This window comes from Aotus nancymaae, unplaced genomic scaffold, assembly GCF_030222135.1.
Source record: "Aotus nancymaae isolate 86718 unplaced genomic scaffold, 86718_ANA_hifiasm-v0.15.2.pri h1tg000036l, whole genome shotgun sequence".
NCBI lineage: Eukaryota > Metazoa > Chordata > Mammalia > Primates > Aotidae > Aotus > Aotus nancymaae.
The window spans coordinates 5,883,555-5,898,329 of record NW_026988450.1 but is presented as its reverse complement, the minus strand read 5'-3'; the positions used below and the strand labels follow the sequence as shown (position 1 = coordinate 5,898,329).

The following is a 14,775-nucleotide window of genomic DNA, read 5'->3' as shown; positions in this document are numbered from 1 at the left end:
CAAAAATATTTTGAGTTATAGAACTTAAAATTTTGAAGGTGTTTACTAGTCCCCAACTATCAATCCGTGGTCACCTCCAGCCAGGCGATTGTATTATAAACTACATATAAATATTGGTGGTCTGTGGGGATCATCTTTTTTCTGGTAGTCATTAAGACTTGTTTTTCCCCGTTGCTCTGTTTTCCAGGCCACTTTGTTTCAGACCTGAGAATCAAAGCAAAAATCTGAATTCAGAAGCGCAACTGGAGCAAATAATCATAAAGTTTTTCTCTTTAAACTTCAGTTACCTGATTAAACTGTCTGATATCTGCCTAATCAACAGGTGAACAAAATGTCGGACATTTAAAAGAAATTCAGTTACCTTTTTTTTTTTTTTTTGAGACAGAGTCTTGCTCTGTCCCCCAGGCTGGAGTGCAGTGGAACAATCTCAGCTCACTGCAACCTCTGCTTCCTGGGTTCAAGTGATTCTCCTGTCTCCCGAGTAGCTGGGATTACAAGCATGCGACACCATGCTTGGCTGATTTTTGTATTTTCAGTAGAGATGGAGTTTCATCACTTTGGCCAGGCTGGTCTCAAGAACTCCTGACTTCAAGTGATCTGCCTGCCTTGGCCTCCCAAAGTGCTGGGGTTACAGGTGTGAGCCACTGCACCCAGCCAAGAAATTCAGTTACTTGATGGCACTAAAACTGGCTGCTGCACTGTGAAGCTGAAGGCTTTGTGTGGCACCACACGGTGGCCAAACCCCTTGCCCGACTTTTTTTCTTTTTTGACCAATCTCCACATTTTTGTAGAGCCAAAAGGTTAAAGGTTAAAACTAGTTATGGCTCCCCAAGTTCCTTTCTTGGCTAAAGTTATCATTCCCATTTCGGAATGACTTAACTTTGCTGTGCTCTAGGAATAGCTCAGGAATTGGAAGTAAGATTGGACAAATAACGATGTTCATGATGAGAGTCATTTGAGAGAAAGATAGGGAAAAAGGAGACAGAAACAGAAGTACATCTAGCTTAACTTGTTGGAAATATTGCTAGGAAATTAGGACGCATCTTTAAAGGGTAGTTTCTGTAACCTGCCTGCAGTAGACCTAAATGATCTCTGTAGGAGCCATTTAATATCCATATTGGTTACTGATACTTCCATTATCTGAATGAATGCTACGGGTATGTGTGTTCTAAGATCATAGATGGCAGCAGAATCCATTTTGAAACTGGGCTTCTCTTGGAGCATGTGTTGAAGTGTTTGATGATGACTCATATGTTAGGTCAGAAAATGGCTATTAGCCTTCTGAAATGGAATCAGAATAAGATATAGAACTAGTTGTGTGATCTTGGGGCCTGGTAGGGTTAGAAAATGGTGGGTTGGCGAAATGGTGAGTAGGAAATCTCGTTTCTCAGTCAGAAGCAGATGTTTACATTGACAATCTTTATTTTGCTTAAATTGAAAATCTTTATTTCATGTGACTTGAATTTCTACCAGTTTGAAAAATTATTTATCTTATTTATTTTAGACTTAAACTTATTTAAGTTATTAGAGCTTAAATAAGGAGATATAAACTCTGCTGACATGACATTATTATTTTGCTATTTTCTGTGCAATGCATTAGAAAAACAAAATTAATTGAATTGGTGATGTGTTGGTCTAAAGTGATTTATCTGGTAGATTCTTATACATCCCAAGTGGAATTCACATCAGGAGTGATTGTGAGTGAGGAAAAGATGGCCTTTGGTTTCTTACCTTCTTCCCGTTAGTGCCTCTCAACCCTGAACATATTTTTGGACTCTTCCTGAAGCTCTTACTTTTTTAGATGACTGTCAACTTATAGAGTGTCGGCCCTTCCTTTCATACGTGTATTTCCAAAGGGGAATCTTAATCTAGCAGCCAATATTTATTGAGCACTTACTATGTCCTGAACACTTACTCATTTTACATTCTCATCTCCTTGAATATTTACACTCCCTGTTCAATGTAGGTCATATCATTAGCCACATTTTATGAATGAGTAGTAAGACCGAATAGAAAAACATACCAACATTCCTGAGGTCACACAACTAATGAGTGGCAGAGACTCTGAAGAAGTGAATTGCTTCGAGAATTACTCGTGAGGTAGCTGAGCTGGAATTGGATCTTTAGGCATTCCTCAAGTCACATGGCTTACTCAGACTTTTTAAGGTATCAATATCATATTTTTAAATCCTTTTAGGTTTTCAGAGTGGAAAAAAGCTGTTTGGTAAACTGCATTACAAATTATTGCCACTTGATGTCAGTATAAAACAAGTTTTATACTGCAAAATGTTAAATAAACAGACTTTGGCAGTCTTACCTTTTTAAAATGGCCTCAGAAGCATCATCTTAAGTTATGAGTGGATCATCAAAAACTTTTTTTTTTTTTTTTGAGATGGAGTCTCACTCTGTCATCCAGGTTGGAGTGCAGTGACATGATCTCAGCTTACTGCAACTTCCACTTCCCAGGCTCAAGCAATCCTCCTGCCTCAGCCCAATACCCCCACCAATAGCTGGGACTACAAGCACATGTCACCATGCCCCACTAATTTTTTTTTGTATTTTGGTAGAGACAAGGTCTCACTGTGTTGTCCAGGCTGGTCTCGAGCTCCTGAGCTCAGGCAATCCACCTGCCTTGGCCTTGCCACCGTGCCCAGTGAAACGTTTTTACACAGAAGTGGAATTTCCTTAAAGTGCGTTATGTTGTCTTCTAATTGTGGAAGTAGACATCAGATTATATGTACTTTAGAGTTCTTTACTGATCCTTTAATGTGAATTGTAAGCCTTTTCTTCTGAGGAAGGCGCTAGAGGGAGGAAGTGGATTGTTACACTTATGCCCTGATGAAAGAATACTGTGACTCCTTCACAAACTTTGGAAGGTTTAGAAAGAACCTGGGGATTTGTTTGTTTCTCTGTTTTCCTTTTTCTTCTGCCTAGCTTCATTTGTACAGTATGCATGTGCAGGAGAAGGATACACGAGAGAGCCCACATGTGTCTGTGTCCTGTTCTCTGTGATTTTTGTTGTGGAATCAATCTGGCATGAGTAGTTGCTAGATGAATGCTGTGTCACTGCTAGTGACTTAGGTTGCCAGGCCCTCCTTGTTTGTTTCATCTTGCCTCTTGATTTAACGGAGCAGTCGTGTCCAGTAGAACTTTCTGCGATGGGAGAAAGGTCACTATAGCCGCACTGTCCAGGCAGCCCCTAACCATATGTGGTTCTGGAGCCCTTGGAAGTGTGAGTGAGGAAGTAAACTTTCAATTTTATTTAGTCTTAAAAATAGCTTTATTGAAATATATTTCACATGCCATAAAATGCATCCTCTTCTAGTTCAGTGGTTTTTAATATATTTACAGAATTGTGCAACCATTACCACAGTCTAACTTCCTAACATTTAAACATGTTAGAAAAACAAACCAGCCAACCCTGTACACATTAACAGTCTTGCCCATTCCTGTTCTTGCCTCCAAGCCCTGGCAACCACTAACCTACTTTCTGTCTCGGGATTTGCCTCTTTTGGACATTCCATAGAAATGATATCATACATGGGCTTCTGTGACTGGTTTCTTTCACTTAGCATAATGTTTTCAAGATTCATCTGTGTTTTAGCATGCAGTAACAGTATTTTAGATCGAGAGGAAAAAGGACTTAGTTTTTTTTTTTTTTTTTTTTTTTTAAGTAGAGATGGGAGTTTCGCCATGTTGGCCAGGCTGGTCTCGAACTCCCGATCTCAAGTAATTTTCCCACCTCGGCCTCCCAAAGTGCTGGGATTACAGGTGTGAGCCACTGCGCCCGGCCCAGGACTTAGTTGTTTTTTTTTTTTTGTCTTTTGACCAGATTGCTTATCTTATTTTCTATGGCAGTTCTAATATTCTTGTTAATGGAGGCTAGTTTCACTGCTTTGACTTTGTTTTTAATTTAATGCTGTGCTGTCGTAATACTTGTCACCCCTTCAGAAGAGGTAGAGGACTTCCTTCCTTTAGTTCTTTACTGCTTTGACTATAAGTCCATCAAAAGTGCTGAGTAAGTAGCAGAAATCAGTGGGCCACATCAGTAATTCATGTAGTACAGGCCTGTTCTTAAATTGTAGTCTGCTCTAGCTGGTGAGTTGTGAAGTTTGTGGGGACCTAGAGTAACTCACAGACAATTACAGATAGTCCCTGACCTATGATGGTCCAACTTTTTTCACCTTTACAGTTGTGCGAAAACCATGTACATTTGGTAGGAATAGTGCATCAAGTATCCATACAACCATTATGTTTTTTGCTTTCAGCACAGTATTCAGTAAATTACACGAGCTGTTCAACACTTTATTATAAAATGGGCTTTGTATTGAATTTTGGAAGGATTGCCTGGAGATATATTCTGAAATGCAAAAGAAAATTAACTGGTAAAATATTTAGTTATGACTTCCTTTTACATGTCGTTTTCAAAGTATAGCACTGATAACAAAAATAAGCTAACCTAATACGATGTATTTATTATGTTCTCAGAAGTTGCATACAAAGCAATAATTTATAAAGTAAATCACTGTTTTTTTAGTTAGGCTCACAATTTTTTTCTATAATAAAGATTCCCACTAGTCATGTAATTGAGCACATCAGATTGAAAGTCATACTTTGAAGATTTATAAATTTGTAAACCAGTAGTGAAAAATTTTTTTTTTTTTTTTTTTTTTTTTTTTTTTTGGTAAAACCGTAACTTAATTTAGATATGACTGTTGACTGGAGGATCTCTTTTAATTGCCAACTTCTAGAGAATTGTTGGGGTATATATGTATTTTTGTTCCTGAGTATTGATGATAATAGTACTTTACAATTGTTTAGTGTTTTATAGAAATTGATTTCAGTTTCGTAGCAGTTTTTGCTTTCCTTTTCCCAGTTTGGTAGAGCTGATATTATTTTTCTTTTTCTTTGCTAACAAGAAAACAGTTTTCAGGAAGTTAAGTGATTTGCCCAACATTGTGTGACAAAACTTCTGATTCCTGTTCCAGTGTTCATTCTGTCCTCCTCCTCTCTATTCCTCTTTTCCTTTCTTTTCTCTATTTCTTCTTTTATTATGTCATAACTTATATAAAGGAAAATGCACCAATGTTAAATGTTCAGTGGGATAAATTTATGCCTCATAATTCCTCCTACTGCCTTTACCTCAACTCGCACAAAGGTTGTTATTATGACATCTATTACCATAGAGTCGTGTTGTCTGATCTTCAACTCCATGTAATGGAATCATATACAGTATAAACTCTTAGGTGTTTGAACTCTCTTGCTTGACATCATGTCTCTGAAATTCATTCATTGCCTTTAGCAGTAATTCTTTTTCATTGCAGTGTAGTATTTCATTATATGAATATTACTCATTCTCTTATGAGTATTTGGGTTGCTTCTAGTGTTTTGACTCTTGTGAATAATCTTGCTGTGAACATTCTTGTACATATCTTTTGGCAGATGTATACCTTTATGTCTGTAGCACCTAATTTTAGAATAGAATCGCTGATTAATGGGGTGTATGTAAATTTAATTTTAGTGGGTCTTGCCAGTTTTTTCAGTTTGTTTGCCGTTCAACAAAGTATGAAAGTTCCATTTGTTTCAGTTCTTTATTGACACTTGATATTGTCTTGTATTTTTTTAAGTGTCTGTATAGAAGCAAAACTCACACATACACACATGCATACAATCACCTTTTAGTTTTAAGAGAAAGAGAGTGGTTTAATAGTCATGAAACATTAGTTACTTTTAGAACTTTGGTCAGCATCTTTTCATTTCACGTAAAACTGCTTTCTAGGCCGTGTTTTAGTCAATGATATGTTTGAAAAGTTTATTTCCGTGCTTCACTGATACCAGCGTACTGTGCATTTTCACCATGTCTCTGTGGAACAGATGCCTTTTACTGCAAGCAGACTTGTTTTTTCAATTGCTGACACTTTCAGAATTTAGATGAATACTGTTTTTATCCTTTGTCACTTAGTTTGTACTTACATCCTAGCATTATGAAGATGAATATTGAAAATTTGTCTGTAAACATTTTTATAACATTAGTTTTACTTTGTACACACAGTGTCATTGATATTTTTATGTTTCTTTTATTGCCTACTTATTTTGCAGTTCCTCAGTTACTGAATTTGTAATTCTGTAGTGTATGGATCTCTGAGACACATTCACCAAGAAGATGAATGCTGTAGTTGCTGTTTTCCCTGTGTTGTGACTTTCACTGTAACACAGTAAGAGTTTGCATTTTCAGCAACATTGGATAATTTTTCTAAATCATATTCTCTTTAATGTGTTGAGAAGTGAACATAGTGTTTTTCTCTCGACCATCAAGGTTTGCTGCATAGAAAGTGCATGTTGTGGCAAGTTCTTAGCCCAGAATGCTTGGCACAGTACAAAGAGTACCACCTCAAGCAGGAGGAGAGTTGACTTCTAGTGCCAATCTAAGATTAACTCACTATTTTCTGTTTTTTGAGACACGGTCTCACTCTGTCGCCCAGGCTGGAGTTCAGTAGCACTGTCTCTACTCACTGCAACCTCCGCCTCCTGGGTTCAAGTGATTCTCCTGCCTCAGCCTCTTGAGTAACTGGGACTACAGGTGTATGCCACCACGCCCAGCTATTTTTTGTATTTTTAGTAGAGACAGGGTTTTGCCATGTTGGCCAGGCTGGTCTCAAACTCCTGACCTCAAGTGATCTGGCCGCATCAGCCTCCCAAAGTGCTGGGGTTACAAGTGTGAGCCACTGTGCCAGGTCAACTCAGTATTTTCATTTCAGCAAATTATATCACCTGTTTATGTCTTGGGTTCCTCTTCTGAAAAAATGGGTATCATAATAATGAGTTGTTGGTGTCATAAAAGTGGACATTTTTATTTCCTCTTTAACTTCAGTTTAAGTGAAAAACAAGAAAGTGATGCAGTCTACTTTGTGTAATTGAAGGCAATAATTTAATCATTTACCAGTTACGTTTCTGTCTATACTGTGAAAGTAATCTCTGGAATGGTATGGCTACTGCCTGATTGTGTGCAATGGGAGAGAGTATGTCAGCTTTAGGACCAGCACCTTTTATATGCTCATTTGTAACGGGAATACTGAAGCTAAAATAACAACCAAGAATCCATCCTTATGGTGTGTTAATGTATTTCAACATAGCATGGTGAGTAGCCACAGAAAAGAAAGACTTACCCTGAAACAAAGAATTTTTGTGATGAGAGGAAACTGATGGTAAACGGGAGAGAAGAGGGTGCTCAAGGTTGCCTTTTTATTCATTCGTCTCGAAATCTTGCTTGGTCCTCTCTCTAAACAGGAAAGATGGGATTCATCTTCTTTAGAGAAAGTTTCTACCTGATAATTGGAAAAAAAAGTATTGTTTTCATTATGAAATACTGTTTTAGAGCTGAAAATGCACTATTTCATTGTCATTAATTTTTGCTAATGTTTTGAGTTTTCAGGCGAATTGTATTACTAGATACATTGTGTTTTTGTGGAACTAAATTAACTGCTTTTTAGGTACAACCAAAGATAACCTTTTCTTGATAACGTTTGACTATTCCATCAGATGTACTTATATTGTTGTGTTTTTGTGTTAGAGTGCCTGGAATTTCTCTGAAGTTTTAGGCTTTTATGAACAGTATTTAAATTAGAACAAAGTTTAGTAGCATCATGTGTGTTAGGTTCTGTGAATTTATATAACACTCATGATTTTTTCCTTAAGTTTTTTTGTATGTGTGAAATTAGCATGTTCATCTTAAAGGCTGTTCTCTGAAATTTCTTTTCTTTTCTCTACTTTTATTTATTTTTTTGAGATAGGGTCTCAGTTTGATGTCCAGGCTGGAGTGCAGTGGCATGATCTTGGCTCACTGCAACCTCTGCCTCCCAGGTTCAAGTGATTCTCCTGCCTCAGTCTCCTGAGTAGTTGGGATTACAGGTGCCTGCCACCATGCCCAGATAATTTTTGTATTTTTAGTAGAGGCGGGATTTTACCACGTTGGCCAGGCTGGTTTTGAACTCCTGACCTCAAGTGATCTGCCTTCCCCGGCCTCCTGAGGATTAAAGTGCTGGGATTACGGGTGTGAGCCATCATACTCAGCCTCCTTTCTCTATTTCTTAAAGTTATAGGGCTTACTGTACATATTTAAGGAAAAGTCCTGATCAGATGCTCCTACTAGCTTTGGTAAAATGAAGGGGCTTGCAACTCTCTGGGATTATTGTTACTATTTAAGTTTCAGGTTTAAGCACAATTTCTAAGGGACAGTGTTATTGAACTGATGGTTTTAAAAATCATTGTCTTTTTCAAGTGTTTAATTAGACTTTTTATATGTCATGGATTTTTTATAAAGTTTTAATTTATTGAGTTCCTATGTATGTCTAGCTGTGTTGTGAAATGAATTATTTATTTATTTACTTTTTTTTGAGATGGAGTCTCTTTTGCGCAGGCTGGAATGCAGTCATGTGATCTCGGCTCACTGCAACCTCTGCCTTCTGGATTCAAGCAATTCTTATGCCTCAGCCTCCCAAGTAGCTGGGATTACAGGCCCGTGCCACCATGTCCAGCTAATTTTTTGTAATTTTAGTAGAGATGAGTTTCGCCATGTTGCCCAGGCTGGCTTCGAACTCCTGAGCTCAGGTAGTCCACCTGCCTCAGCCTCCCAAAGTGCTCGGATTACAGGCTTGAACCACTGTGTCCAGCCTGAATTATTTTCCTTAAATCTAACAGTATTCAGGGTGCTTGGCAGTGTTCTCATAAGGATGAAGAAATTGCATATTGAGAAAGTTCAGTAACTTGTCTGAGGTCATTCACATACAGGCCTATCTTGAATTACTTACTTTTCTTTTTGTTAATTTTATTGCTCTTTGGTAGGTCTGTAATTATGTGGAACAGTATTCTCTATACATAGTATCTTTATTCAGGGGTATGTGAAACGTTGTAAGGCAATATGCTTATCAAACTATATCAAATATAAAGTATTTCATTCCTGATTTTCCCGACTGTGTGTTAAGTAGTCCTGACTTGTGTAGATTTAATTCAGGAGACAAAATCGTGTTTATTTCTAAGAGGTAGAGATAAAAGCAAACATGAGAATTAACTTTTGAAAAGAGGTTAGGGAATTTTGGATGCTCGGATACTAATTCCAGTAGGTAATCAGACTTTTCATTTAGAAATGAAAAGTGACTTTAAATGTTTTCCGATTTAAAAACCGTGCACTTCTTCTTGTGCAGAGTTCGCAGTATGTACAGTGCGTGGCTGGGTGTTTGCAGCTGATGCTCCGAGTCAATGAGTACCGCTTTGCTTGGGTGGAAGCAGATGGGGTAAATTGGTGAGTGCCCTTTACTTTTAATGTAAAATAACATTTATAAGCATCTCTCCTTGACATTTTCAAAGAAATATGAAATAATCTAAAAGAGGTATTTTATTTTTTTCATATCTGTTTAACAATTGGCTATGCTAGCCTTCTTGGAAGTGAGTAACTATCGAACCCCTTCCCTTGATCTGTGCTTTTATAAGAGGTTAAGGCCTCTTAAGAACCTAATGCTTAACAGGACAGAATCCAGGTATTCAGAATATAAAAAAATTTTAAAAATATTTTGTGGTGAATGTAGGCAAAAATCAACAAGAAAAGTTCGTACCCAGGAAAGAGTGAATATAAACCTATCTTTCTAATGCCATACAATTTAGCCCAATCTTTGTGGGATCCTAATTTGCAGGTATAGAAACTTTGAGGAGCTGCCTGTTCAGGCTTATGCAGACAAGCAACTGAAAACCTAAACAATGGAAATCTTGTTTTACCATCAGAAAATCAATTTATTTATTCATAATGAGAGCTCTGACTGTTCTTAAATCAAATATTCTTTTCAGTTAGCAAGGCATTGTTTCTCTGTTAGAAAATCTACAGAGAAAGTTAGGTTATCAACAGTAAGTTACTTGGTGGATGAGGATTTCATTGGACTCTTACCTGTATCTCCAGTGTAGGATATACTTGTGGAACGGACCCAAATATTCTAGATCTTCTCAGTCAATATTTGTATGCAATTTCTTAGAATGAGTTACTTCTGCAAATAGGCTTTCTTAGGAATTATATTTGCATTGTCACAACTATTCAATATCCATCAATTTAGCAAGTTGCTAGTTATTTTTCTATTGCTCTATAAAATTTCAACTCGTTCTTATTTATTTAATCCTCAGTTAGGAAAAATAGCCATCACAGTTTGCCATCTGAGTCCAAAAGACCCTTTCAAGTATATTTTTAGTCATTTTGTGAAAAGTTAACTGAACTAAGAATAAAAGAGTGAAAAACAACAATTAGAAATTTCAATAAAAATTAAAATATAGCAAACCTTTTTGTAAACAGTACATTTTGATACACAAATATCATGAAAGATGACAGAAAATCATCACATGTCCTTGAGCGAAATGGTCTAGGTTCTTGCCACAAAATACTGTCTGGAAGTCTTTCATGTTCAGTGGCTAACTAGGTGAGAGTACTTTATTTCTTTTTCGTCCTTAGAAATATATTCCTCACTTATCAGTTCTTGAGTTTGAAAAAATTCACTTATGATATAGCTATCTAGAGACTTACAGTTTTTCACTTATTTGACCGATTTCACCATTATTGTTAGAGAATAGAGCCAGTCTATCTGTTTGTTTTCATCTTCTGAATAACCTGATAAATGTGAAACACTTTCCTCTGTTGGTCATTATTATGGGCAGAAAATAAAAAATTCTGAATTCTCAGCTGTGTTCACACTGTCAGGAGATTAATTAGAAGGACTCACGGACTTAGGATGTAGTTGTATTCACAGATAAGATTTATTACAGAGATGCAGTGAGGATGAACAGCTGTGTCATACGGGACAAAGACACAGGTCGAGTGTGGAGGAATCCATGCGCAGGCTCCCTTATGCTCTCTTTCTCCCAGAGGGGTCACACAGAGTGCATCTTCTCCCAGCATCGAAAGTGCAGCAACATTTGTGTGAGATTTCTGTTCAGGAAACCCATCAGAGACTCAGATCCTAAGATATTATTAGAGGTTAGTTAGGCAGACAGGCTCTACCTAAGACACACCAAAATTTCAAACTCCTGAAACAAAGTAGGTGTCTTAATTGATTTGGGCTGCTGTAACAAAATGCTGGGTGGCTTATAAACAATGGAAACTTAGTTCTTAGATTTCTGGAGGTTAGGAAGTCCAAGATCAAGGCACTAGCAGATTTGGTGTCTGGTGAGGGCCTGTTTCCTCATTCATAGATGGTCATCTTTTCACTGTAAACTCAGATAGCAGAGGGGACGGGGTCTTTCTCAGGACCCTTTTATAAGGGTACTAATCTTATTCATGAGTGCTCTGCCCCCCTGACCTAATCACCTCCCAAAGGCCCCACCACCTAATACCATCACCTTGGGGTTAGTCTTTCAACATACGAATTTTGGAGGGACACAGACATTTAGACCATAGCAGTAGGAATTCAGCATAAACCACGTGTTTGTACAAGTGGTTTAGTTTGATCAGTGTAGGAAACTGTTTACCAGCCAAATTCCCAGTAGCCAGTCAAGGGCCAACCTTGGTAAGCAGGTCTTTCTGAGGCTGGCAACCTCAGGACTTTGCTGTTAACTCTTTTCTGTACAGAAACCTAAAGGTAATGACAAAAATGGTGTTACCAGTCTTTTTACCTTTGTAAAAGATAATGCCGTATTTTGGGCAGTGCAATAGAAAGGGTAATTATTTATTTCACTATTATATCATCTTCCTAGGTCAGTCACTAACTTTTATTAGTTTAGTTTTTCATTTCTTAGTATAATTGGTTATAATCAATGAATAATGATAAAGTAATATATAGGATGATAAAATAGCCTAAGACAACTAAAATTTTGTGGTTTATAAAAGAGCCCAGTAGAATTGTTTGGCAGGATTAAAATTCATTTTATCTTACAATTAGGGTTATTGTATGATAAAATGAATTTTAATCCTGCCAAACAAAAATTAGATTTTTTTTTCCCTCTATGGAGGACCTGTAAGAAAGAATGAAAGTCATGAATTAGCAATCTCTACGAATAGTTATACTGCTTATAAAACAAACTCAAATACCAAAATTTGGTCCCTTTGAACTCTCGTGGTATGCTGAGGTATAACAAATGCTGCTCTTCTAATGACTAGTACATAGTATTTTAGAGAACATTCAGCAATGTTAACTATTCAGCAGCAACAAGATCAGGTATAGATAAGACCTAGGCTATTTCATGTTCAACCAATGTATTTTGATATGCTAATGACTGCTAATAAGATTAGCAGTAATCAGATAAAACTTTAGGTAGAGAAATGGGCATTAATAAAGGTATAATATCTTAATTTGCTGAAAGTATAGCAATTTCAGAAAGTCATTTAATCTTTTCATTCTTTCAGAAATAAAACATGTACTTTCTACTTTTCGAGTTTCTGCTTAGCATTGAATTTGTGTGTGTGTGTGTGTTTCACATTGCAAATAGGAATAACGTGAGGAGAAAAAATTTCAAGTATAGCCCATTTGAAGAGAGGAAGATAACGGAGGTCTTAAAAAAAACCCAGTACATTTTAATCTATATAATTTGCTAACTTTTTTCTTGTTAAAAAGCCTATTATCTACATAATACAACACTATTTCTGAGTATTTATATACCTATATAAGATAAAAAATTCACATTGCATTGTGCTATATAGTGTAGCTTCACAAGAAAGTCTGCAGGTTAACATTGACTTCTTAAATATGGGAGCTGTAAGTGGGCCTTTGCTGGGGGTAATTGCCTCTACTGCCCAAAGTAATTTATAGATTCAGTGCTATTCCCATTAAATTACGATTGACATTCTTTTAACAATTTGATATGAAGAGTTACTAACCAGGTATACATTTGCTAACTGATTTATTTTTGTATTGTTTTGGACATGTTTTTGTATTATTCTGTTCTTTTGATAGAGATGGGGTTTTACCATGTTGTCCAGGCTAGTCTTGAATTCCTGGCCAAGAGATGAGCCCACCCTGGTCTCCCAAAGTGCTAGGATTAGCGGCTTGAGCCACCATACCCAGCCACTGATTTTGTTTAAAATGAAACAACTACAACAAAAAATGACTCTCGAGTGTCAGAAAGGTAGCAAGTGCAGATACCACCCATAAGGCGGGGTAGGGAGGTAAAGAGGGTGGGCAACAGTAAGAGATTGGAATCATTAAAATTTGCATGCTTGGAGGAGGGGTGAGTACAGTTGAAATTTAGACATTTGAGAAGGAGGTTTGCCCAGCTGATGTTGGTGTCTCTGAACTCCTAGGAAGAGCCTCATGGATCTGGAAACCAGGACTCTGGGGAGGGGAAGCCAGTTGGCTAGTGCTGGTGTCTGAGGAAATGTGATGAGGCTTGTTCTGCTAGAACTGGAAAAACTACAAACTGAATTTGGCAGCTGCCATGGAAAAGAACTGGTGCTGCCGGGTTAAAGGAGTGTTCCTGGGGTAATGCTCTCAGGAACAGGAAGGCGACAGGAGGAAAGTCCCTTCTTCCTTCCTTCCTTGAAGTCAGCCTCTAGCTCCTGTTCTTGGCGTAGCCTAACAGGGAGCCAGCTGGTAGAACATAAATAGAGTTTTCAGGGTCTCAGCCACAGCATCACAAAGCCAAGTGGAGAAGGCCTGGCTTCATAACTGGAATAGAGAGCAAGGGAAACCAGGGACTAGGGTGTTTACAGTATAAAATGACATGATTTTACGGCAGCTTATATACTGATACCAATATTAATTAAAAAGCAAGTTTTGTCTAAGAACCAAAAATAGAGGAGACAAGACAGAAGCCATGCGTGAGAAAATTAAAAACAATTAGTGAATGGAGCTATATACAAATCATATAAATGGAGAAATGACACAGATAAAAGCCTTTCAGTAAGTTACAGTAGGTTTAGATTGTAAAAATCAGGCTTAGAATTTTAAACATTTATAATATTAGAGTGGCTTTAGATTTACAGAAAAACAAAGTGCAGAGAGTTCCCATTATATCTTCCCCCTCTTTCCCACAAATTTCCCTTATCATTAACATCTTGCATAGTGTGGTCTGTTTGTTCCAATCGATGAACCAATGCTAATAGGTTTTTATTAATAAGTTCCATAGCTTACATTAGGGCTCACTCTTTGTGTTGTACATTCTGTGGTCTTTGAGCTCTTAACCCCTCTGGTCTTTTTATTTTTCTTTTTAAATGGTAGGCTCTGCTCCAATATGAAGGTCATTTTTTAATGGTCTTATTTGATGATTTCTGGACTGCATTGTTTGAATGTAGGCATTACCCACAGCAATTTCCATAGCTTTTCTTCTGTTGTATTATCTCTCTTGGTGTAACCTACTTCATTTCCATGTCATTTTCCTAGTTTCCTTACTGGTAAAGTAAGAGATAAAACTAGAAGCTTCCCAAGGTTTTTCCTGACCTACAAATTCAGTAACTCACTGTGTCAAATTTGAACCCATCACAGGTTTTCACTAAACTCATCCCTTCTTTTCTCTATTTCCTTTATATTTTAAAGCTATCGGTGGTCTTACTGGTTTCCTAGACTCCAAATCTCCATGTAACATTTGGCTCTGTTTGTCTGATTCTTCTTACCATTCCCGTTGCCATATTGCAAGTGTTTGTTCCCTTTCTTGTTGCCATACCGCAAGAGCTCCTGCTTCCTGAGGTCCTGTGACTTTTGGAGAGAGGGTTAAGTGGAGCTGAACTGGAAGCGGTTCTCTGTGAGTAGCAGTCTAGCTGCTTGTTACTGCTGGCAGAAAAGAACAGGACATAATTCAGAGAGACTTGTTCCA

The 14,775-nt window shown here is 37.4% G+C and overlaps 1 protein-coding gene across 2 annotated transcripts in view; it reads left to right on the top strand.

Moving 5' to 3' along the window:
* ATP6V1H (ATPase H+ transporting V1 subunit H) overlaps positions 1-14,775 on the top strand; it is a 99,578-nt gene that overhangs the window by 25,531 nt on the left and 59,272 nt on the right. For both annotated transcript variants that reach the window (XM_064384182.1, XM_064384181.1), the window contains one exon: positions 9,201-9,298. In XM_064384182.1, the coding sequence (XP_064240252.1) occupies positions 9,201-9,298 (98 nt within the window). The remainder of the gene's footprint in view (positions 1-9,200; positions 9,299-14,775) is intronic.